This window comes from Coregonus clupeaformis, chromosome 10 (genome assembly GCF_020615455.1).
Source record: "Coregonus clupeaformis isolate EN_2021a chromosome 10, ASM2061545v1, whole genome shotgun sequence".
NCBI classification, from domain to species: Eukaryota; Metazoa; Chordata; class Actinopteri; order Salmoniformes; family Salmonidae; genus Coregonus; species Coregonus clupeaformis.
Window position 1 is genome coordinate 29,649,748 of NC_059201.1, and position 25,021 is coordinate 29,674,768.

General features: G+C 43.8%; 3 protein-coding genes across 3 annotated transcripts; 1 reads left to right on the top strand and 2 right to left on the bottom strand.

The window, feature by feature from the left end:
• The first annotated feature begins 1,318 nt into the window (after positions 1–1,318).
• LOC121575850 (netrin-4-like) lies at positions 1,319–5,950 on the top strand. The gene is made up of 10 exons (XM_041889143.1): positions 1,319–1,782; positions 2,362–2,831; positions 2,937–3,281; positions 3,445–3,571; positions 3,846–4,034; positions 4,334–4,550; positions 4,673–4,800; positions 4,919–4,987; positions 5,092–5,262; positions 5,427–5,950. Exons 1-10 carry the CDS (start codon positions 1,698–1,700, stop codon positions 5,594–5,596), a joined length of 1,971 nt encoding a protein of 656 aa, XP_041745077.1. The 5' UTR covers positions 1,319–1,697; the 3' UTR covers positions 5,597–5,950.
• Positions 5,951–7,792: 1,842 nt separating this feature from the next.
• Positions 7,793–10,444, bottom strand: LOC121575851 (mitochondrial intermembrane space import and assembly protein 40-A). Its single transcript, XM_041889144.1, has 3 exons — positions 10,287–10,444; positions 9,486–9,584; positions 7,793–9,327 (listed from the first exon to the last, which is right to left on the bottom strand). The coding sequence occupies exons 1-3, from the start codon at positions 10,306–10,308 to the stop codon at positions 8,921–8,923; spliced, it is 528 nt and encodes a 175-aa protein (XP_041745078.1). The 5' UTR covers positions 10,309–10,444; the 3' UTR covers positions 7,793–8,920.
• A 1,581-nt stretch (positions 10,445–12,025) lies between these two features.
• On the bottom strand, positions 12,026–20,326 carry LOC121574977 (protein transport protein Sec61 subunit alpha). The gene is made up of 12 exons (XM_041887693.2): positions 20,083–20,326; positions 18,588–18,655; positions 18,431–18,496; positions 18,037–18,115; positions 17,558–17,689; positions 17,126–17,235; positions 16,691–16,844; positions 16,402–16,562; positions 14,091–14,288; positions 13,509–13,700; positions 13,311–13,387; positions 12,026–13,207 (listed from the first exon to the last, which is right to left on the bottom strand). Exons 1-12 carry the CDS (start codon positions 20,087–20,089, stop codon positions 13,021–13,023), a joined length of 1,431 nt encoding a protein of 476 aa, XP_041743627.1. The 5' UTR covers positions 20,090–20,326; the 3' UTR covers positions 12,026–13,020.
• Positions 20,327–25,021: the final 4,695 nt, after the last annotated feature.

Genomic DNA, 25,021 nt, shown 5'->3' on the forward strand with positions numbered 1-25,021 from the left:
GTGGAGTAAGAGAACACAAATGGAGAACAGATAAAGAAATGGTGATGCAGCAGCTACTCTTGCTGGGGTCCACATAAAACATACAAATACATGACAAAGTACAGAACAGTTATAGACAAGAACATATATTACATTAAATAAATAAATAAAAGTTATAGGCCTATTTGGAATGATAATTAATATTAATATTTAAAAATATAAACATACCATTTTAGATTTGGCACATTTTCCTATATATTGTTGAACATAATATACTCTAGGGGCATATGAGAATTCTAGAGTGGGATCTCTGCTAGTTTTAGTGTTATGATCCAATTTGTAAGCATTACCAACAGAGTGAATGTGAAAATGTATTAAAAATGGTCGCCTGTCAACAATACTTCCTCCAAAGTACCCTTATGTAAATTACATTTTGTGTAACTGAAAATCCCCCATATCTGTCTTTTTTTTGTGAGGAATCACCCTTATCCACAGCTGCCTCATAAAGGCTTGCATGTCATTGTATTAGTTGATTTCTCTCCAATTATGTCCGATTTCCTTCCACTACCCGCAATGATAATATGTCAGATACTGAAAATCATAGAGGCCTTCATGTACAGCCATTCTGTTTAATATAAACGTAATTATGCCATGGTGGTTCCAATTTGTGTTCACTGCCTGGAAATGCCATCAGTCTGGTCTGTAAATAGTTTGTATGTTATTAAAGTCATTTATGGGAATAAAATCCAATTGTGTGGGTCTATTCAACAATTCTGAGCCCCTTACATTTACACTGAGCCATAATACTGAAGAGGCATGGTGTTTATTCCATTTACTGGGTATGTGTGTCATAGTGCCAGGGGTCAGGAATGCATCAACAAGTTCAGCAATGGACTGTTAATTTCCTGACATAGGCCTACATGTGGTTGAAAGGGAATTTTGTAGAAGCACTGTGGTATATCAACACTTTGAAGGCCATGTGTTTAACATCGAGCATCACTATAGAAACGATTCACATAAAATTACGTTTGGTAGAGCATGGCGCTTGCAACGCCAGGGTTGTGGGTTCGTTTCCCACGGGGGCCAGTATGAAAATGTATACACTCACTAACTGTAAAGTCGCTCTGGATAAGAGCGTCTGCTAAATGACTAAAATGTAAATGTAAAATAAAAACTACGGATTTCAGCACCAACAGAATATCCTGCATTTACACAGTAAATTGACCTGTGTAAAGTAATCTAGAGCTGATTCAAATAACCAACTCATCATCAAGCTTTGATTATTTGAATCAGCTGTGTAGTGCTAGGGCAAATGTTGTAATGGCTCAGGAGTCCGGACTCGGCATCGTCAGACTCTATCGTTGAGACATGGACCAGCCGCGTACGGGACACACTTCATTGTCATTTATTAATGTTAATGCTGATGCTCTGAATGCGAATACTTTCCCCGTCGTCATTATTAAAGATGTCAGACAAAACATATGGCTGAATCAAACTGCTGCTCTATTGGACTTCAAGTGATAGATAGGGATGTGGGCTAGGCTATGCGGAATTTTGCCGTTCTCATTGAAATGCGCTCATCTTTGGAATAAACAAACGCATGTGCTGCTGAGGCGTATCTGCACTGCTGCCAAGAATAAGAAGACTATTTGACTGTGGGGAGTTTTCTTGTAATTCGGATTGCTAATAATCCATCCAGTGGGAGATTCTCAAAGCCTATGAAACGACTTGAAGGTCGCCTTCGATTTGAGATGCTGGCGATTAACTGCGCTTTAATTGTAGCGCTCATGCACAGCGGGACAGGTGAGTGTCCATCACTTTGAATGAATTTGATATGATGGGATGCACCAATAGGCTAGGCATAATATAGGCTATATCTGGAATTCATCACCCATGCATATTTAATGACTCTTATGAATAATAGCCTAATATATTAATTCCCCATATTAGGTTAGATTTATGTCCGTCATAATAATGCCTGTTGGTTTCGCCTTTATTTGGCGCTAGTGTAACGCAGTGGATTATAGGAATGTATCATAATAAATTCCATTGTGGGATGAATTGTGAACACAGTGCCACCGTGCCTCCAGCTGGCGGTTCCGTTATCTGCCTTGTTATCTTTACAGTTATGACTGGAAAATATCGAAACTCGTTCTTGATAACTCTGATAGCGCAGTAGCCTATCGCCTGATTTACTCTGATATTATTGGGTTACCTTGGAAGATGCAACCTGAGATACACGCGTGCACATCGCTCCCTTTCCTGCCCGACACTATATGAGTGCATTGACACTCTCCCATGGGAAAATAGCCAATATGCAGTTATGAGATCACTTATTTTATATTTATTCTGCATTAACTCTCTTCATCCACCCATATTCAGCCTCCAGGTGTGTAGACCTTGCATGCAGTCCTCCCATGGGCAACCTGGCCAGTGGTAGGACCCTCACAACCCTCTCAGGCTGCTGTGGGAATGGGTCCCACCACTCCCCATGCCCCACTCCCCTCCACACCTGTCCAGATCATCTCCACCCGCCTGTCCACATGGTGGATGATCCCTTCCTGCACCCAGACACCTGGTGGGCCTCGGGCATGGGCACTGACCAAGAGGAGGAGGTCCGTCTGGACCTGGAGACCCGTTTCTGTCTGACCCACGTGGTGCTGCTGTTCCACTCACCCAGGCCCGCTGCCATGGCCATGGAGCGCTCGCAGGACTTCGGCCGGACGTGGGAGACACTCAAGCTGTTTGCACAGAACTGCAGTCTGGCATTTGGTCTTCCTGATGACACCAGTCAGCCTGGCTCGCTGTGCACGTCCCGGTACTCCAGTGCCAAGCCGTGCAGCAGGGGAGAGGTAAGGGGACAGAGTGTCTCATGCACTTTGTGGGGTAACACAAAAGCAGAGTTTTAGAAGCACAGTAGACATACAGTATATAGTAGACCCTTATGTTTCTCACAGGTGATATTTCGGACTCTGGGTCCTGGTGGATTAGTTGACCCCTACAGTCCAGAGGGCCTTTCCCAGCTGACCCTCACCAACCTCCGCCTCAGACTTCTCAAGGCTCAGACCTGCCCATTATCTGTGGCACCTTCCACCACTTCTTCCTCTATGGGACTCTCCAAACCTCCTGCGGACCTGAATCTCCCCCTTCTCCCTTCCACTTCCCCCCAGCCCAGCTCAGAGGCCCCTGCCTCAGCTCCGTTTTCCATTTACACTCTCCTGGCTAGAGGGACCTGTCTCTGTCATGGCCATGCAGAACACTGCTTAACCCACAGAGGCGGACAGGACACACTGAAGGACATGGTGAGTGTGGCCTGCTCAACCTGTGTGTGTGTGTGTGTGTGTGTGTGTGTGTGTGTGTGTGTGTGTGTGTGTGTGTGTGTGTGTGTGTGTGCTTTAAAAACCCTTAAGTAGTAGTATGTTGGTCCTTTATATTTGTGTTAAATAGCCCTGATGTTTATTGCAGGTGCCTGGCAGGTGTGTGTGCACTCACCACACAGTAGGAGAACACTGTGAGAGGTGTGGCCCACTCTACAATGACCGGTCCTGGAAGCCAGCCAACGGCAGCAGTGGGGAGCCACACCCGTGCCATAGTGAGTGCCCTACTAAGAGGGGCCAGGCCCTGTTGAGTTGCCAACTCAAATCAAGCTCATGTTGAGAGATTATAGAAATACTTGTTTACATTGTTTACATTTCAGTTATTAAGTTTCATTCAAACATTAACAAAATCTCCTGGAAAAGTTGTAGAACTTGCAGGGAGGTTAAGACTCCAAGCCAAACCGGGAGTGTTGGCAACCCAACCGTTGGGTGTCATCTCATAATCTATCCTCTCCCCCATCCCGTTGTTGTTGTCTCCCTGTAATCCAGAGTGTGAGTGTCACGGCCATGCAGAGAGCTGTCATTTCTCCCAGAGGGCGTGGCTGTCCTCGGGGGGCACCAGTGGGGGCGTCTGTGACGACTGTCAACACAATACAGCTGGGCGCAGGTGCCAGCGCTGTCGCCACGGTTACCACCGCCAACCAGCCATACCCCTCAACTCCCCCCATGTCTGCACACGTAAGTCAGGACAAACTATAGACAAGTGAAAGTTATAAAGAATAACGTATGATGATACATTTAATCTGTTGTACATTCATTATTGTTCCACATGGCAGTTAATTCCAGTTATACATCATGTATAACACTGCTTGAAACTGAAAACTTGTATATTAAAACATCTATTGTCTCCCTCTACTGGTATGGATTTGTAACAGCATGTGGGGATAGAGCGAGAGAAGACAAGGGAGAGAGAATGTGTGTGTTCTTGATAAGTCTATGTGTCTCTGTTTCTCTCTCTCTCTCTTCCTCTTTCACAGGTTGTTGGTGTGACCCACTGGGTTCATTACCAGCCAGCTCTGGGGAGGAGGGCCCATGGTGCCACCCCAGGAGTGGACAGTGCCACTGCAGACCTGGTGTGGGGGGAACAGGCTGCAGCCACTGCCTCCCAGGGTACTGGGGCTTTGGGGGACAGGGGTGCAAACCCTGTGCTTGTCCCCAAAACTGTGACCCCCACACTGGGCTCTGCCTGGACAGGTAAGCCCTAAGCCTATTTCTCTCTACTAAATCCAACACTTAATATGTGGCTTTCTTTCCTATTTTTCAGTTTCACTCTACAATGACATCTTACCTCTGTGTTCTCGTTGTCACTTCATCAGCTATGCAAATAACCAGGTTTTAAATGTCCCTATGGGGGGCAAGATTCCTGACATGGACCATGCCTTGACCAATGAGGGCGAGACAGTGTGGTCAAAGCAACTGGCAGTCTCTGCCATGCACTACACAGGTAAATGATGATGCACACTAGCATTAGAGTTATGCACCACACACTACTTAATGCTTGCCGTCATGGGTTTGAGTAAACATATTAATGTGCTGCTGACAATGTCTATGGCTCCTTCCAGGGAAATGCAGCTGTAAGGAGAGAAAGTTGAGGAGTGTCTCAGATCTCTGCAAGACCAAATATGCCTATGGTAAACTATTTCCCAAGGTTCTCACATACCTGTTACATCCTACATTATTTTAATGTACCTCTCACTTTTTCAGTGATGTATATGTCTCCGTGTGTTTGTGGCAGTGATCAAAGCCAGTGTGTTGTCGGCTTATGACAAGGGGAGCTACGCAGAGGTACAAGTCAAAGTTCGCAAGGTCCTGCGGTCAGGACAGGTGCCCCTCTCCCAGGGCACCCACAGTCTCTACCCCCTATCCTGGACTAGCCGGGGGTGCACCTGCCCCATCCTTAATCCAGGTAGCCCAACATATACACTGAACAGAGTATTGTGCGACTATATTCAGTATGTTCTAAATATCGTCCTTATTTTTCCACAAGGTTGGTAGCTACTCTGTTAACTCTGATATATGTTCTTCTAAACAAGATTGATGCTGAACTCTCTCCTCTCCCTCTTCTTCCAGGTGTGGAGTACCTGCTGGCGGGTCAAGAGGAGGCAGGGACGGAGCGGCTGCTGGTCACCATGCAGAGTGTGGTGGTTCCCTGGACCCCCCAACTGGGAGCCCACATATCAGAGGGCCTAAGACAGGGCTGCCCCGAACACCCTCTCCAAACCCATAACAGAGCAATTTGAATGGAAATGGACCAAGGGAATCACTGGTTCAATAGATCATTCAGGAAAGGGACTTAAACTCAATGGACAAGTCTTTGCCAAGTGTCTTGACCAAGGACTTCTATGGAAGATCTTGCCCATATAAGACTACAACCCTGCCATACGATACAAAGAGGATGGACTGGAATCTTCTGAGCCAATCTTATTAAGATGATTTAACTAGACAGAAAAAAGCATCCTTCTGGAATCCAATGAATGTTTGGGTGGTTATGGGTGGTCGTATTTGAGACCTTTTCTGCAAGCCAGTGTGAACTATTGGACACAACAAACCCTGGTATACAAGCTTTACAGACTTTGTATGTCAAAAGCCATGCCTTTTATAAATGATAAAAACATCAAAATGATGCTAGGTTCTGTCTCAATACATTACATTCCAGTGCCGTCTCTGCTTTTAGTGTACTATATATTTCTCAGAATCCAATTCCAATCATTTATTTTTCATTTGAAATGTTCCAATTAAAATGCAAAAAATACACCTACTTACTTAAATATTGAGGCACATAAGGCATCTACAAGAGAGTGCACTGCTCTAGTCTGCAGCCTTTTTGGTGTGGTCAGGCCACACTCCCAACTTATTTTCTATTGTTCTTCTCTATGTCTCTCTTGAGCGTAGTGCAATCACAGGGTGCAGGTCTGGTGGTAATCTAAGTCTACACATGTCCCAGCCATCACCATCTTATTTTCCTCAACAAATATGGTCTACAAAGTACATCAAAAGATAAACCTTAGAAATGTAAGTGTTACGGAAATGTAGCTAATATCTTAATCCAAGGCTCAATGTGTGTGGTGCAGTTTTACCAAAGAATGAACTCAGGATCCCTGAGGAAGAAACACTCAAAGCATCATGGTCCAGTCGTATATATGAAGACCTAATTTCATTTGTGCTTGAACAGTATTTAAACATATGATTAGAAATAGGAAATGAGACATGGTTCAGTATGATATTTAATCAGAAGGTTAAATAGAGTACCAGTCCATTAAGGCTTAAATGACATGTTTTAAAAGCAGGTGAAGGAAGTGCCTTCTTCACTGTGGATGGTTACTCAGGCTTTGTACAATTTCATCATTGACAAAATTGTTTTCATACAATGATTGCCTAGCACTTATGAGTGGATGCTACTGTATGTACTCACCAGCCTTTCTTCATCAGAACAAGAGTTGTTGATAAAAGCAGCCAGCACCAAACATATCTGGCCTTCTAGGACCCGAGGCCTCTAACCCGAAATGTCATACACTACATACACAAAAGTATGTGGACACCTCTTCAAATTAGTTGATTCGGCTATTTCAGCCATACCCATTGCTGACAGGTATAAAATCGAGCACACAGCCATGCAATGGCCTTACTGAAGAGCTCAGACTTTCAACGTGGCACCGTCATAGGATGCCACCTTTCCAAAAAGTCAGTTCGTTATATTTCTACCCTGCTAGAGCTGCCCCGGTCAATTGTGAGTGCTGTTATTGTGAAGTGGAAACGTCTAGGAGCAACAGCGGCTCAGCCGTGAAGTGGTTGGCCACACAAGCTCAGAGAACGGGACCACTGAGTGCTGAAGTGCGTTAAAATAGTCTTTCCTCGGTTGCAACACTCACTACCGAGTTCCAAACTGCCTCTGGAAGCTACGTCAGCACAATAACTGTTCTTCGGGAGCTTCATGAAATGGGTTTCCATGGCCGAGCAGCTGCGCACAAGCCTAAGATCACCATGCGCAATGCCAAGCGTCGGCTTGAGTGGTGTAAAACTCTGCGCCATTGGACTCTGGAACAGTGGAAACATATTCTCTGGAGTGATGAATCACTCTTCACCATCTGGCAGTCCGACGGACGAATATGGGTTTGGCGGATGCCAGGAGAATGCTACCTGCCCCAATGTATAGTGCCAACTGTAAAGTTTGGTGGAGGATGAATAATGGTCTGGGGCTGTTTTTCATGGTTCGGGCTAGGCCCCTTAGCTCCAGTGAAGGGAAATCTTAACGCTACAGCATACAATGACATTCTAGACGATTCTGTGCTTCCAACTTTGTGGCAACAGTTTGGGGAAGGCCCTTTCCTGTTTCAGCATGACAATCTCCCCGTGCACAAAGCGAGGTCCATACAGAAATGGTTTGTCGAGATCGGTGTGGAAGAACTTGAATGGCCTGCACAGAGCCCTGACCTCAACCCCATCGAACACCTTTGCCCATAATTTTGGAATGAAATGTTCGACGAGCAGGTGTCCACATACACTACATGACCGAAAGTATCTCAAAGGCCCAAATCCTGAGATTTACACACATTACATCTCAGATGTTCACATAAATCATGTATTGATGTTATTGCGATTTGCATAAAAGTGTGCATTATAAACACACATCTCAAGTTAGGATTCAGCCCCAGTGTTCCAAAGCTCCCCCTCTGATTAGTAGTGTCACTGTCCAATACATTTCCAACCTCTCTCTTCCATGGAGACTGCATTATGCACCCCATAAACAAACCCAAGGCTCACAGTGTTTCATTCTCTCCTTAAGAGGAAATTATTGCATAGACACAATGGATTTCCACTTTCTTAGGGTATGGCTTATGAAGGGTGGTCATTAGATGGAAAAATCAATTAAATAATAGTGAGGTAATGTAGGCTGTGTGCTAAAACTCAGATTTAACTGAAAAATACAGACTGGTGGAAAAACTTGCTGCCACCAGCGACGTTCAGGACTTTTGACAAAACTTAAGTGGAAAAACAGACATGTCACATGATCTTTGGCCAGCAATTGAGTACACAAGAGTAATCAAGCTTTAATACTAGCTCAATCGCTTACTATGATCCGTCAAGCACAAACATGAAGTCAAGTGATCACAAACTAGTCTGACCAGTAACATTGACAGTAGGTTACACACCTCCAGTGTAGCATTAACGCAGAATGGCACAATATATCTGATTTGAAGCTTGATAAGCAGCATAAAATGTTGGTTGCGAGTCTTAACTGTAGTCCTCTGCAGCAAACCACCCCACCCCACCCCACAAACTCGGCACTGTAGGAACCTCAGGAGCTCAACAACCACTACAATAAAGCCTATGAAATAGATTGGTATTGATTTTGTATTGTCCTCCTCTCACAGCATTAACTGATATTCCTGTAAGAGACAACTACTCTGCAGTACTAGGCCCCCTTTAAAGTCATTATCCTTTGTGATTAATGTTAAACGAAGAGAACGGGTCTGAGGCACCAGTGAACACACAGCTGAACTCCCCTGAGAGTGGCCTGTGCTCGGCAGTGGTTTCAGAGAGAGACTGGGGGATGGTGGGTGATTTTAGCTGGCAGCCTGGCTGTCTGTGGGTGGTGTATTGTCGGATGACGGGGCATACTCAGGTGTTGGTGGGGACGTGGTAGAGTTACTAGAGGGCACTGAGGCTGGGGAAGAGTCCTCAGCGGGCACGGGGGCAGGTGCAGTATAATCAATGGGGGGAGGGGCAGCAGCGTCAGCCCCTCCTGGGGTGGCTCCCTCATTCTCATCCTCCTGGGGGTAGAGCTCGGGGTACTTCTGCATACACTCCTGCATAGCACGGAAGTTGTCGATACACTCTGAACCCTTCACCTCCTCATTGCTGTAGTGGAAGCAGGAGAAGGCCTCCTTGAACTGTGTCCCACAGGGCCCGCTAGCCATCCCTCCCAGGCATGGACAGTTCCAGTTGATCTCCCCACTGGGCAGGATTAGGCCTAGAGGAATAGGGATATAAGAATGTATTGACATGGTTGTAATTGCGAACCTTCATCATTCTTCAATATACACCTCTTTGGTATCCTTGTAATGACTACACTACTGATGAGTTTCATAATCCTTCTACATGAATTCACAGAATCCACAGCCCACTGACCCTGATCTTCGTAGGGGTCATTGGGGTCGTCTGCAATGAGCTCAGCGTTGCTGGGCGCTTCATGGTCTTCCTTGGTAACGAAGATAATGCGATCTTTACCTGGCAGGGAGAAAACAGGTGAGAGGTCAGCATGAGAAGATGGCATCTCCAAGGAAACAACAGGCACAGAGTTGTGACCATGAGATACTAAATGCACTTCCCCTCCCCGGTCTCCAGGCTGGTTTTAAATCAAAGTGGGAGACCATTAAAAAGGAATGGTTCACATTGTGTATATTGTCTGACTGACCCCCCAAAAAACACAATAGTGCATTTATCTATTGGATCATTGCAAGCAGTAGGCTATTAATGTTGGCCATAATGTCTGTTAAGTTAACAATTCAACAGCTGTTTTTCAACAGAGTTCTGCACACAGAGTGCTAAGTCAGCAGGGTCCTGATATAAAACAAACGTAACTGTCACCTGACATGAACTGCTCTTAGACAGCTCCGAAAGAAAGTCCTCTAGCCTTGCTAGCTAGTATCTGGCTAGCTAGCATGGAAGCTGATGCTCTCGACTCGCACTACTAATAGCCTAGCTAGCTACCTCTACAAATCGGATGAATACTGAGATAATTATCTGATTGCCCTATTTATAGACCTCGTTGAACCTATAACTGGCAATCTACAAGGAATTACTGCACCAATAAAGCTGGAACAAGCAACGCTGACATGCTACTAGTAGCTAGCTAAAATGCTAGCCCCGTCAATGACATTGCACGAGCGAAATGAATGAAAATGTGAGGATGTGCGCCATTAACGTTACCCTCTTGCTTGCAGTACGACATGACTGCCGGTGGTAATATCCGTCAGTCCTCTACTTGTCTTACAAGCAACGACGGTTTTTGTCGAACAATTAGCAGCTGTGCAGTCATTTAATAACCGCCCGGCTATCAATGGCTTGTCAGCAACACTTAAAAGGTACTTCCGGGTCACGGAATTTCGAAACGTTTCTAAATTAAAGTCCCCCACGTAAAAGTAGAAAAGTGTCAATGGCCTGTATTTATTAACAATTATTCATATTTGTTCATGTAAAAGTGAAAGTTGCATTAAATTTGGGTTTTAAAACATGTTACAAGGTCAAATAAATGACCCCAATGCGAATCACTGTATATGAAATACATATTGGCTTATAGAGCAAAAACTATTCTAGGTGCGCAGTAAAAGTATTGTAGGGAATACTCAGTAGGGTCTGTAGAATGTATATATGGTGTCATTTCATGGGGCTCTGAATAATACGGAGTGTTGCTTGCCTTTTACTCCACCCATTTCATTGGCCACAATGGGAATCACTCTATATGGAATACATATTGGTTTATAGAGCACAAACTATTCTAGGTGTGCAGTAAAAGTATGTTAGGGAATACTCAGTAGGGTCTGTATAATGTATATATGGTGTCATTTCATGCGGCTCTGAATAATACAGAGTTTAAATTAGGGAATGTCAACTGCTCAGAGAAGACCTCAGACTGCCAACTTAATATGCAATATGTACACACTTAAGGATAAATAACCTGCTTCTGATTTTCATCCTGATGTAGCCAAGATTTCGTATGAGGAAGTGTCAGTGGTGCAGCTCAATCAAATATCAGACACCCCAAATAATGGAAATGAATACTACCACTTAGAGACAGAAAGTTGAGGTAGAGGTTTATCAGATGAGGAAATCTCTAGCTCTATGAAAACCAGTAGGCTATTATTATGTTTTGACATTCACTTACTTTAGCTCCAACCATTTCTCAATGTGCTTCACCTTAATATTTCTTATATAAAGTAGTAATTGTCTTTAGTTTAGATTTTCCCCATGTAGTTATTCATATTTTGTTACATTATGCAAATCTGCAAAAAAATATTGATTTCGTATCAGTGTTTTCAATCGGACTTTTATTTTTAAAACAACATTCCAAAAACCGGAAGTGTTCATATGGATAGGGGATCCAGCTAGTGCTGCTGCCATGACACTAATCGCCCGGCTTCTGTCAGACATGCAGTTACCTTTGACCGCTCTATCCTTCGACTCATACTAATGACGTCACCTGGGCGTCCAGTCGTGATTAAAGCATCTCGAGGTAGATCTAGGATCAGATTACACGTCCCCTTGAAGATATAATAATAATATGCCATTTAGCAGACGCTTTTATCCAAAGCGACTTACAGTCATGCGTGCATACATTATATATATTTTTTGTGTATGGGTGGTCCTGGGGATCGAACCCAAATATTGGTTTAAGATAAAATAACAATCTGACCCTGGACCAGTGGTTAGGGGCAACTCCTACCAACCCCTGTGGCGTACCAGACGACTATTTGGCAGTACTGTACCACAGAGAAGTGAAACCTGACTGTGCTGAGCTCTGTTGGCAGTATGTACCACAGAATTATATATAGGTTTGTACCCGGTTTGATGCATATTGTAGTGACTCCTCCTGCCATGTGAATATTCAACACAGAATGATATGCTTTCTAGCTGTTATTGAAAAACATTGGCCTAAACAAAGACATAGGCCCTGTCCATAGTAGCGTTTTATTTGTAGTCGCTGCAATGGTTTCTCTCTGTGGGTGGCATGGTGTATAACATTATGAAATAAGTTAATTTAACTTGAGTGTTGGGAAAAAAAACACTTGTTTTTTTTAATAATACAATTATGTCCAATACAGAAAGTAAAAACCAAAAAAATTAAACCCCTTTCCCTCCCTACCAAACCCGTCTAGGAACTATCTGCAGCGATTCAGTCTGGGAATAAAAGACCACGACAACACAGACAAACCCTTCCCTTTAGGACTCAGAGACAAAAGCACAAACATATGCCCTTGCTAAGACCAGCACGAATACAAATATATTCCATGATTTAAAAAAATATATAAAATGACAAGACTTGTTGGAAATTTCCAGAGCCATTTAAGGAATACAATACATGTACAAGTATATTTAACTTATATTTTTTCACCCCAATATGTGGCTCTTCAAAATCCATGCACAGCTTGCGATGACCTGAAATGAACATGACATGGCTTTCTTTCCACTCTCCAAAAATGTCCAGGTGTAGTGCTTGTGTTGGTTTAAGCAGACTCCTTTAGATGGTGTCTCAGCCTTCAATTTCCTTGAGCACGCTTCAGCCAACCTCGCTTGATGTCAGACAACGACATCATGTCAGACCTTTGTGCTTTTAACCTGTCTATAGGAGATGACAGTCAGCAGAGTAGCCTGGCTGGTCAGATCAAGAGAGGACAGTAATGGTATTGAAAAAACAACAATGGGACAGAACAGGTGCAATTCCATTCTGAACACTGGGACAAATGCTAACATTCTTTCCCCAATGAGATCCAGTCTGCATTTGAACCCTCAAGAGCTACTGGGAACACAAAGAAGCTGAGAAAGAAGATGCATCCCAGAGGCAGAATGTACTGATTTGTGCGCATTAGATACAATGCAAAATAAAAAGTAAGAATTTGTGGAGGGTGGAGGCTGTCTGTCTGTGGTATGTGTTGGAGGGGGGTTTCTAGAAAAGCAGCGCGCCCATGCTTCCCACTTCACTCTGCTCCTTGACGAAGATCTCAAAGTACTGGTAGATGATGGTGACAGCCAATAGGATTCCAGTACCCGAACCGATGGCGCCCATGAAGTCAGCCATGACAGACAGCCCACCTATGCATAGGCCACCGAAGGCTGCAGCCGTGGGGATGTACCTTCACACAGAACACAAGATATTAGAAATGTGTAGAAAGGTATACACACCAATAATTTTTGACACTTGGGCCAGAGTGCAACCAAAGGTGCATATGTTTTTACCTGTTGAGCTCATGCACCATGGAGGTTTCTCTGTGTCCCCTCATCACCATCTGCTGTTCCTTCAGCTGCTTAGCCACCTGTCGGACATACAGACCTGAGTTAGAAACTACCATACATACATACATACTTCACTGTACACAACCTAAAGTACATCTATAACATATGGAGCAAATATATCTGGTGCATCAAGTGACTCACATCTTTGGCAGAGGACCCTGAAACCTCGATCCATGTCTTGGAGAAGAAGGCACAGGAACCCAGCATGAAGACTATGTAGATTGCAGCATGAACGGGGTCATCCAGAACAGAACCAAAGGACTCCGGGGGAGAGAGGAAGTAGCAGAGACCTCCAACCGGGTAGGCACGAGCTGGTCCTCCAGTGGAAGTATCCTATACACAAACAACCACACATACAGTTAATACACGATGTATAGATTTGAGTAAAACCTGCCAAAGGCTAGCCCGCTTACACAGGCCTGCTGAAATGAAATATTTAATTATGTCAACCCTCCCAGTGTTCTTACATAGTAGTACAAAACGTGATCATAACCCCATTATGGCTTCAAATAGACTCTTTGTTGTTTACGGTCACCCATGACTAGACGTCACATAGAAGTATTCAGTACTGTTGAACTCATGAAGGTTTAAATGTGATGCGATAAAATAACCAAGTATGTGCATTTTAAATAGTACTGGTGTAATGAAAGTTAGTAAGGCAAGTCTTCCTCTGTGTGGTGGACACTAAAGCAGCACTCGAAGGTCATTCTGATAGGTACTTACAGACCAGGTGCCCAGCAGGTTAACCAGGAAGTTGCCGCTAAATCGCGTGGAGAGCATCTGAGAGATGACGTACAGGTTGGACACGAGGGCAGATTGGAGGATGATGGGAATGTTGGAGGTGTAGAAGAGCTTGATGGGATAGGTGTTGTACTGGCCACGGTAACGGGCAGACTTGATGGGCAGGTCCACCCTGAAGCCCTGGAAGGAAGAGGAGAGAAGTGTTCAAGACCTTTCAAACAACTACGGAGAGTCAATGGTACAGTGGGGAAAAAAAGTATTTAGTCAGCCACCAATTGTGCAAGTTCTCCCACTTAAAAAGATGAGAGAGGCCTGTAATTTTCATCATAGGTACACGTCAACTATGACAGACAAATTGAGAATTTTTTTCTCCAGAAAATCACATTTTAGGATTTTTAATGAATTTATTTGCAAATTATGGTGGAAAATAAGTATTTGGTCACCTACAAACAAGCAAGATTTCTGGCTCTCACAGACCTGTAACTTCTTATTTAAGAGGCTCCTCTGTCCTCCACTCGTTACCTGTATTAATGGCACCTGTTTGAACTTGTTATCAGTATAAAAGACACCTGTCCACAACCTCAAACAGTCACACTCCAAACTCCACTATGGCCAAGACCAAAGAGCTGTCAAAGGACACCAGAAACAAAATTGTAGACCTGCACCAGGCTGGGAAGACTGAATCTGCAATAGGTAAGCAGCTTGGTTTGAAGAAATCAACTGTGGGAGCAATTATTAGGAAATGGAAGACATACAAGACCACTAATAATCTCCCTCGATCTGGGGCTCCACGCAAGATCTCACCCCGTGGGGTCAAAATGATCACAAGAACGGTGAGCAAAAATCCCAGAACCACACGGGGGGGACCTAGTGAATGACCTGCAGAGAGCTGGGACCAAAGTAACAAAGCCTACCATCAGTAACACACTACGCCACCAGGGACTCAAATCCTGCAGTGCCAGACGTGTCCCCCTGCTTAAGCCAGTACATGTCCAGGCCCGTCTGAAGTTTGCTAGAGTGCATTTGGATGATCCAGAAGAGGATTGGGAGAATGTCATATGGTCAGATGAAACCAAAATAGAACTTTTTGGTAAAAACTCAACTCGTCGTGTTTGGAGGACAAAGAATGCTGAGTTGCATCCAAAGAACACCATACCTACTGTGAAGCATGGGGGTGGAAACATCATGCTTTGGGGCTGTTTTTTCTGCAAAAGGACCAGGACGACTGATCCGTGTAAAGGAAAGAATGAATGGGGCCATGTATCGTGAGATTTTGAGTGAAAACCTCCTTCCATCAGCAAGGGCATTAAAGATGAAACGTGGCTGGGTCTTTCAGCATGACAATGATCCCAAACACACCGCCCGGGCAACGAAGGAGTGGCTTCGTAAGAAGCATTTCAAGGTCCTGGAGTGGCCTAGCCAGTCTCCAGATCTCAACCCCATAGAAAATCATTGGAGGGGAGTTGAAAGTCCGTGTTGCCCAGCGACAGCCCCAAAACATCACTGCTCTAGAGGAGATCTGCATGGAGGAATGGGCCAAAATACCAGCAACAGTGTGTGAAAACCTTGTGAAGACTTACAGAAAACGTTTGACCTGTGTCATTGCCAACAAAGGGTATATAACAAAGTATTGAGAAACTTTTGTTATTGACCAAATACTTATTTTCCACCATAATTTGCAAATAAATTCATTAAAAATCCTACAATGTGATATTCTGGATTTTTTCCCCTCATTTTGTCTGTCATAGTTGACGTGTACCTATGATGAAAATTACAGGCCTCTCTCATCTTTTTAAGTGGGAGAACTTGCACAATTGTTGGCTGACTAAATACTTTTTTCCCCCCACTGTATTTAAAGTTGGTGTTCAATCATTCTATGCATTCAGGTTTTTGGTCTGACCATTTATGTTCACATTGTCAACAGATCCAATGGTCATATCATAGGTCACTTAAAGCTGAAATCCGTAAAGGGGAAAACTGTCACATCTCTTTGGGATATTACAACAACAAAAAAGTTACTTCAAACAAACACTATTTCCTTCGGACATCATTGCACATTTGATAGAACACCAGAATATGCACACTAATTGTTTTACCACACTGCTGGACACTCCTTTCCTCCATTTCATCAACTAAACAAAAACAATAAAGGCGCTGTAGCGAACCGTGGCGTTGTTTCCCATTTACGGATTTCAGCTTTAAGCATTGAATTGAAAGCAATTTGTAAAACCAATCAAAAAACAGCCAAGTTGATATAGGCTACAACTATAGAGGGGGTTGTCTGTCCACTGACCTGGAAGTATATGACTACAGCAAAGACGAAGACAGTGGCGATGAGGTTCAAGAGGTTAGGCAGGTTCTGGCGGTAAAAGGCCTCTCTCAGGGCGCGCACCTTGTCTGTGCGTGTGGCCAACAGGTGGAACAGGGCAATGATGGCACCTTCAAACTCCGTTCCTGAGACACAAAAGACAAGGTTACTCAACCAACCACAGAACAGAAGGGGGAGCAACCCTGACTGAAAAACAAGAGAATGAGTACATTGTCAATACACTTACAGGTAGCAGTAAGGCCAGTATACATACCTCTGCCAGTATTGACAGTGGTGGGGCTGAAAGCCTTCCAGACGATGGTCTCACAGATGTTAGTGGCGATGAACAGGGAGATACCAGAGCCCAAACCATAGCCCTTCTGCAGCAGCTCATCCAGCAGCAGCACAATCAGACCTGCCACAAAAAGCTGGGGAAGAAAGAGAGGGACAAGAGAGCTTCAAATACAGTCTGACCAGGCGGATGAAAGCTGAGCATCGCTGATTGAAAGATTAGAGAAATGGCAGCCAGGGGTTTAAGTAGTGAAAGTTAGAAATGTCTCTGTACTTAAAAGGGTCAAATTAATGAACTGTTTATATGAACTGTCCAGTTCACTCATGACCATTATCCCTAGGGTTTCAACCATTACAGAGAGTGTGGTAGTGGTAGTATTAAGTGTAGTGGTGATGGGGGGGGGGGGGTCTAACTAACCTGAATGATGATGAGCAGGCAGATCCCAGCACCCATCTCTGAGGGGTCTCCGTACATGCCGGTCATCACATACACGATGGACTGTCCAATGGTGATGATCATTCCAAACACTGCAGAGGACAAAGGGAGATGGGTTGTATATAATATAAATAATAATATGCCATTTAGCAGACGCTTTTATCCAAAGCGACTTACAGTCATGCGTGCATACATTTTTACGTATATATTCAATATCCTTGGACAGCTATGAGTTGATAGCCGATGAAAAACGGAATACACCCCAGCTTTATGACAGGCTATAGACCCTTATTCGACTACCCATCACATACAAGCCCACAACTCAGAGAACAGTTGTCAGGTGGTTAAATAACCATCACTTATCTCATTATGATTAATCCCATTCTTGGTAAAAACTTTGTAGGGTGGACATACGTTTCTGCGCTCCATTGAAGAGTGCTCTGTCCTTGGGGGTGTCTCCAACCTCAATGATCTTGGCTCCAGCCAGCAGCTGCATGATGAGACCGGAGGTAACGATGGGTGAGATACCCAGCTCCATCAGAGTACCTGTAGAATGGTGGGATCACAGTACTGTTTTCAGTCAACTATTATTATGAACCAACACTTGTAATGGGAAAGAGGATTATACTAAGGCTAAGCTATGAATACAGCGACAAATCAGCCAAAGAATGTCAGCTCTTGCCAAGACTGCTTGTCAAAAGAGATAAGACCTGATAACATCACAGGGAATAATTATTTATCCATGTAAGAGGTAGGAACAAACAGCGAAAGTATAATAGTGATGTGTTCAAACAAGATCAGTAGCCAAGATTGAGAGCTGTTTATCAATATGACTGATGATAAGATACAGGCAAGCATTCAAACTAAGTAGAACCAGACTGTTGGTTTCTCACCTCTGTTGGAGGCCAGGATTACTCTCATCCAGTAGAAGGGATCTGCGGAGTCTGAGGACATGATGCCGAAGAGGGGAATCTAGAGGACAGAATACAAAGAATGAATCAATACACTGAACCCACAAGAGCTACAACTGCACCTCTGGCCTTAACTATATTATCAGCTGGTGAGAGAAAATGTGCATTATTCCTCATGTTATTTTTAAAAATATATTTTTCTCTCTGCATTGTTGGGAAAGTAAGTAAGCATTTCACTGTTAGTCTACACCGGTTGTTTACGAAGCATGTAACAAATAAAATGTGATTTGATTTGGGCTGCAGGGTTTCTTTGCAAGCGCCATACAATAGATAGAATTACACTGAGAAACAGATTTTCAGGCCGGCAGATACTAACCTGGCAGCACACCAGGAAGATGAAGAGAGTGATGGCAGTCCATAGTACTTTTTCTCTGAACTGAATCTGTAGAGGTAAATGAGGGACATTTTAAAGAGACATCACTAGAGCTAAGATTGTTAAAGAGCTATTGCGGAGAAATTGCAGTATACTATACCTTTCTCTCTGGTTTCTGAATCTCAGGTAAGACCGCACAAAACGGCTTTATGACTTCCAAAAATTTGACTGGAAAAAAACAAGAGGACATTGGTTAGTTTCTTTGGACAAAAACTACATTATACATCAGTGATTTAACATACAGTAATATAAAGTCTTAACCAGTGAATGACATTATGCTGAACAGTGAGGTAGGTCTACATACATAGGTAGGAGGATACTTCTGAAGTAAGGAGTGGGTTGTACTTTGTGGGGAGCTAAAACTTCATCACAGAGTCCCAATACAGAGAATCTGCAAACAGCGGAGACGCCCTGATGACATCGAGATGCCTGCCCTTGGACATGCTGACCTGACCACCACCTCCGACTACCATCTAGCTATGATCATCTCATGACCAAGGCTGCCCAAGCACTCAAACGGACTTGATCTAGCTAGCTACTGTTGTAGCCTATATTTATTTTTAAATTACTTCTTGTTGTTTATTTTTCTAAACAAGCGCTTTGAGATTCTGTCTGTAATGAAAAGTGCTATAAAAGTGTAATTACTATTACATGATTCTACAGCTCATACACCAAAAAAAAACAATATGCACGCATGACTGTAAGTCACTTTGGATAAAAGCGTCTGCTAAATGGCATATTATATTATTATACTCAAACTTTGTCAGGATGAAACGTCATCACTCCCACACATGCAAAAAGTTGGTTCGACTCACTAACAAGATAAAGAAGCTAGTACTGCTAGCTATTCAATCTAGCTAACTAGTTATATTGTAAGTGGGGACAAACTAGTGGTCTTATAGATAATTATGAGAGTATATTAAAAGAGGCAATAGAAATAAGGTTAACTACTGTTACTGTAGATAGCTAGGCTCAAAGAAATTGACATTCATTGGCAATGCACTGGCTTATTCAAATCAATGAGCGAGCTAGAAGCAAACTACAGTCATGATGATAACAGTTACTGTCACATTCATTGCAAAGACGGTGTTACAGTTCCTATAAGGATGACACCAAGACTGTAGAGGGTAGATAATGTTGTAGATGCACACAGCAATCTAAATGCCCCAAACAAGGGCCAACAGCAACAATTGATGGGCCCTCGAGTCTGGCTTACTAAGGTTACAGTAGCTAGCTAACTACCGAGTCCTGCCTTCCTTGGCTTTATCGTTAGCTGCCAATTCCGTTAGTATTGTAACTAACATTAACTACCTAGCTAAATCACAATGGAATATTTTGCAAGCTTCATTTAACAGTTCATTGATAAGTAAATGGTGATGTATGTAACACAGATGAGCAAATGTTAGCTAAGGACGCACAATAACTAGCTGTTACTAGTTAGCCAGCTAGAGTAACAACGTTAGCTACAGCTGATGTTAGCATTACAGCTTCATAGCTACATATCCATTCCTAGCAAAGTTAAATATTTCTAAGATAAATGTAATATGCAGTTCACAGGTACATGAACATACATAGAAGTTGGAAAAATCACTCACTGCCCATGGTGTCCTTGATCCGATTCCTGTTGTGTTAAATTGGTGCCACTTGAAGGATCAGCACAGTTCGCGTGGCACCATCTAGCCTCTCCGCACTGAAAAGAAAGCTCTGTAAAGACACGTCACCAATGAAGCGCCTACTACCATATGCCATGTTCTAGTATTAGTCGGAACAAGGAAACTCTGACATTGTAGTTATACACGAGCCGCGTTCAACCAGTTAGAAAGTCGCACATTTCTGCGTTTCTAGTTCCGACTAGCACGTGAACGCGGCATTTGACATTAAAAACCAGCCAACTACAAGTCAGATCTTGAGGATCTTTCCTCCCGCAGATTTATGGAGCAACGTAGCTGAATGATAACCATAGCTAGTTCACCTTGGGGATATGCTCTGAAAGTAGATGTTTGATTGAACAGATGTGACCACTACCAACTACGTTAGTTTTATTATTGACTGTTTATGTTTGAGATATCTTGACACTTCACAGAAAAAATATGCGTTTGATTCATGTTTGATTATGATAAACAATATTGCTCTTGCAGGAAATTATTACAATCTCAAATTATGACACGAGACTGCTAATTCAGTAGTCTAATTTACCTTCAATTAAATAAAAATGCATGATCATGAACAAATTATGTTTATTTGACGTCAATGATTTCTGAATCGAGAAAATATTGGGCCCTGTGTGACCATAAAGCTATTTAGCCTTGTGTCTAAGAGGTCACTTGTGCTGCTGCAGCCGTTTATTTTTTTATCTCAATATCAAATCATTTCTGGGTAAAAAAATAAGCACCTTAATTAAGTACCATTGTTTTCAAACCATTCAAAAATATAATCTTAGCAAGAGCAATTTCTCAAGCAAGAATTTTGCTATGACTGGTGGAGTTCGTTTTGTATAAATAAACAACAATAGCTTCTTAGGGAGTGGTCGAAATGTACAAAATTGTTACCTGGAGGGAAATGTGTGAGGGTCATGCTTTTTCAATTTCAGTCAGGGGGAGGGTTTAGTATTTTTTAAAATTTAGTCCAGGGGAGGGTCATGTAATTTGTAATTGATTAAATGTCATATTGCTCAGGGTTTGAGAATTAGTTGATTATTATAGTATCTAGATGAGTGCCCAATGATGTCCCTCATCCCTGATTCTCTGCTGGCTAGTGTGGTCTGAATAAAATTATCCTTGGCTATACTATAGGCTATACGCCTAGGCTGAAGATGGCGCCAAAGAAGATGGCAGCCGTTTTACAGCCCTCTAACCAATTGTAATATTATGTGTGTTTTTTCGCGTTATTTGTAATTTATTCTGTACATAATGTTTCTGCCACTGTCTCTTATGACCAAAAAGAGCTTCTGGATATCAGGACAGCGATTACTCACCTCGTATTGGACGACTATTTTTTAATCAACGAGTCGGATGCCAAGGATATCCTACAGACACCCGACAAGGCCCAAATCCCTGTCATTCGCATGAGAAAGAGACAGAGATATCGTGGACGTAGGTCGGGGTGCCTTGTAAGGATCCGACGGCGAGCGAGTAAACTGCCTCTTCCATCAATCCTATTAGCCAATGTTCAATCATTTGAAAATAAATTAGACGACCTAAGATTACGGTTATCCTACCAACGGGACATTAAAAACTGTAATATCTTATGTTTCACCGAGTCGTGGCTGAACGACGACATGGATAACATACAGCTGGCGGGATATAGGCTACATCGGCAGGATAGAACGGCTGACTCCGGTAAGACAAGGGGTGGCGGTCTGTGTATATTTGTAAACAACAGCTGTTGCATAAAATCTAATACTAAAGAAGTCTCGAGGTTTTGCTCGCCTGAGGTAAAGTATCTCATGATAAGCTGTAGACCACACGATTTACCTAGAGAGTTTTCATCTATATTTTTCGTAGCTGTCTTTTTACCACCACAAACCGATGCAGGCACTAAGATTGCACTCAATGAGCTGTATAAGGCCATAAGTAAACAGGAAAACGCTCATCCAGAGGCAGCGCTCCTAATGGCCGGGGACTTTAATGCAGGGAAACTTAAATCCGTTCAACCTAATTTCTACCAGCATGTTAAATGTGCAACCAGAGGGGAAAAAAACTCTAGACCACCTTTACTCCACACACAGAGACGCGTACAAAGCTCTCCCTCGCCCTCCATTTGGCAAATCTGACCATAACTCTATCCTCCTGATTCCTGCTTATAAGCAAAAACTAAAGCAGGAAGCACCAGTGACTCGGTTAATAAGGTAGTGGTCAGATGACGCAGATGCTAAGCTACAGGACTGTTTTGCTAGCACAGACTGGAATATGTTCCGGGATTCTTCCGATAGCATTGAGGAGTACACCACATCAGTCACTGGCTTCATCAATGACATCATCCCCACAGTGACCGTACGTACATACCCCAACCAGAAGCCATGGATCACAGGCAATATCAGCACTGAGCTAAATGGTATAGCTGCCGCTTTCAAGGAGCGGGACTCTAACCCGGACGCTTATAAGAAATCCTGCTATGCCCTCCGACGAACCATCAAAAAGGCAAAGAGGCAATACAGGACTGAGATTGAATCGTACTACACCGGCTCTGACGCTTGTCGGATGTGGCAGGGCTTGAAAACTATTACAGACTACAAAGGGAAGCACAGCCACGAGCTGCCCAGTGACACAAGCCTACCAGACGAGCTAAATCACTTCTATGCTCACTTCGAGGCAAGCAACATTGAAGCATGCATGAGAGCATCAGCTGTTCCGGATGACTATGTGATCAAGCTCTCTGTAGCCGATGTGAGTAAGACTTTTAAGCAGGTCAACATTCACAACGCCACAGGGCCAGACGGATTACCAGGACGTGTACTCCGAGCATGCGCTGACCAACTGGCAAGTGTCTTCACTGACATTTTTAACATGTCCCAGACTGAGTCTGTAATACCAACATGTTTCAAGCAGACCACCATAGTCCCTGTGCCCAAGAACACTAAGATAACCTGCCTAAATGACTACCGATCCGTAGCACTCACATCTGTAGCCATGAAGTGCTTTGAAAGGCTGGTCATGGCTCACATCAACACCATTATCCTAGAAACCCTAGACCCACTCCAATTTGCATACCGCCCCAACAAATCCACAGATGATGCAATCTCTATTGCACTCCACACTGCCCTTTCCCACCTGGACAACGTGAGAATGCTATTCATTGACTACAGCTCAGCGTTCAACACCATAGTGCCCTCAAAGCTCATCACTAAGCTAAGGACCCTGGGACTAAACACCTCCCTCTGCAACTGGATCCTGGACTTCCTGACGGGCCGCCCCCAGGTGGTAAGGGTAGGTAACAACACATCTGCCACGCTGATCCTCAACACGGGGGCCCCTCAGGGGTGCGTGCTCAGTCCCCTCCTGTACTCCCTGTTCACCCATGACTGCATGGCCAGGCACGACTCCAACACCATCATTAAGTTTGCTGACGACACAACAGTGGTAGGCCTGTTCACCGACAATGATGAGATAGCCTATAGAGAGGAGGTCAGAGACCTGGCCGTGTGGTGCCAGGATAACAACCTCTCCCTCAACATGATCATGACAAAGGAGATGATTATGGACTATAGGAAAAAAAAGAGCCCCCATTCTCATCGACGGGGCTGTAGTGGAACAGGTTGAGAGCTTCAAGTTCCTTGGTGTCCACATCACCAACAAACTATCATGGTCCAAACACACCAAGACAGTCATGAAGAGGGCACGACAAAGCCTATTCCCCCTCAGGAGACTGAAAAGATTTGGCATGGGTTCTCAGATCCTCAAACAGTTCTACAGCTGCACCATCGAGAGCATCCTGACTGGATGCATCACCGCCTGGTATGGCAACTGCTCGGCCTCTGACCGCAATGCACTACAGAGGGTAGTGCGTACGGCCCAGTACATCACTGGGGCCAAGCTTCCTGCCATCCAGGACCTCTATACCAGGCGGTGTCAGAGGAAGGCCCTAAAAATGATCAAAGACTCCAGCCACCCTAGTCATAGACAGTTCTCTCTGCTACTGCATGGCAAGCGGTACCGGAGTGCCAAGTCTAGGTCCAAAAGGCTTCTTAACAGCTTCTACCCCAAAGCAATAAGACTCCTGAACAGCTAATCATGGCTACCCGGACTATTTGCATTGTCCCCCCCACCCCAACCCCAACCCCAACCCCCTCTTTTACACTGCTGCTACTATGTTTATTATTCATGCATAGTCACTTTAACTCTACCCACATGTACATATTCCCTCAATTACCTCGACTAACCGGTGCCCCCACACATTGACTCTGTACCGTTACCCCCTGTACATAACCTCCCTAGTGTTATTTTATTTTACTGCTGCTCTTTAAATATTTGCTTTTTTTTCTTCTTTTTTTTCTTAAACTGCATTGTGAGTTTAAGAAAAACTGTGAGTGGCGCAGTGGTCTAAGGCACTGCATCGCAGTGCTAACTGTGCCACTAGAGATCCTGGTTCGAATCCAGGCTCTGTCGCAGCCGGCCGCGACCGGGAGACTCATGGGCGGCGCACAATTGGCCCAGCGTCGTCCAGGGTAGGGGAGGGAATGGCCGGCAGGGATGTAGCTCAGTTGATAGAGCATGGAGTTTGCAACGCCAGGGTTGTGGGTTCAATTCCCATGGGGGGCCAGTATAAAAAAAAAAAATGTATTCACTAACTGTAAGTCGCTCTGGATAAGAGCGTCTGCTAAATGACTAAAAATGTAAATGTTGGTTAAGGGCTTGTAAGTAAGCATTTCACTGTAATGTCTACACCTGTTGTATTCGGCGCATGTGGCAAATACAATTTGATTTGAGCATGCTCGGCAAAGCACAGGGCAAAGTTATATTTCTTAGAAAATGTACTTCCTTCCAGGGTTTTTGCGCTACTGGGATGGTGTATATAAAACTAGGCTACACTGCAATG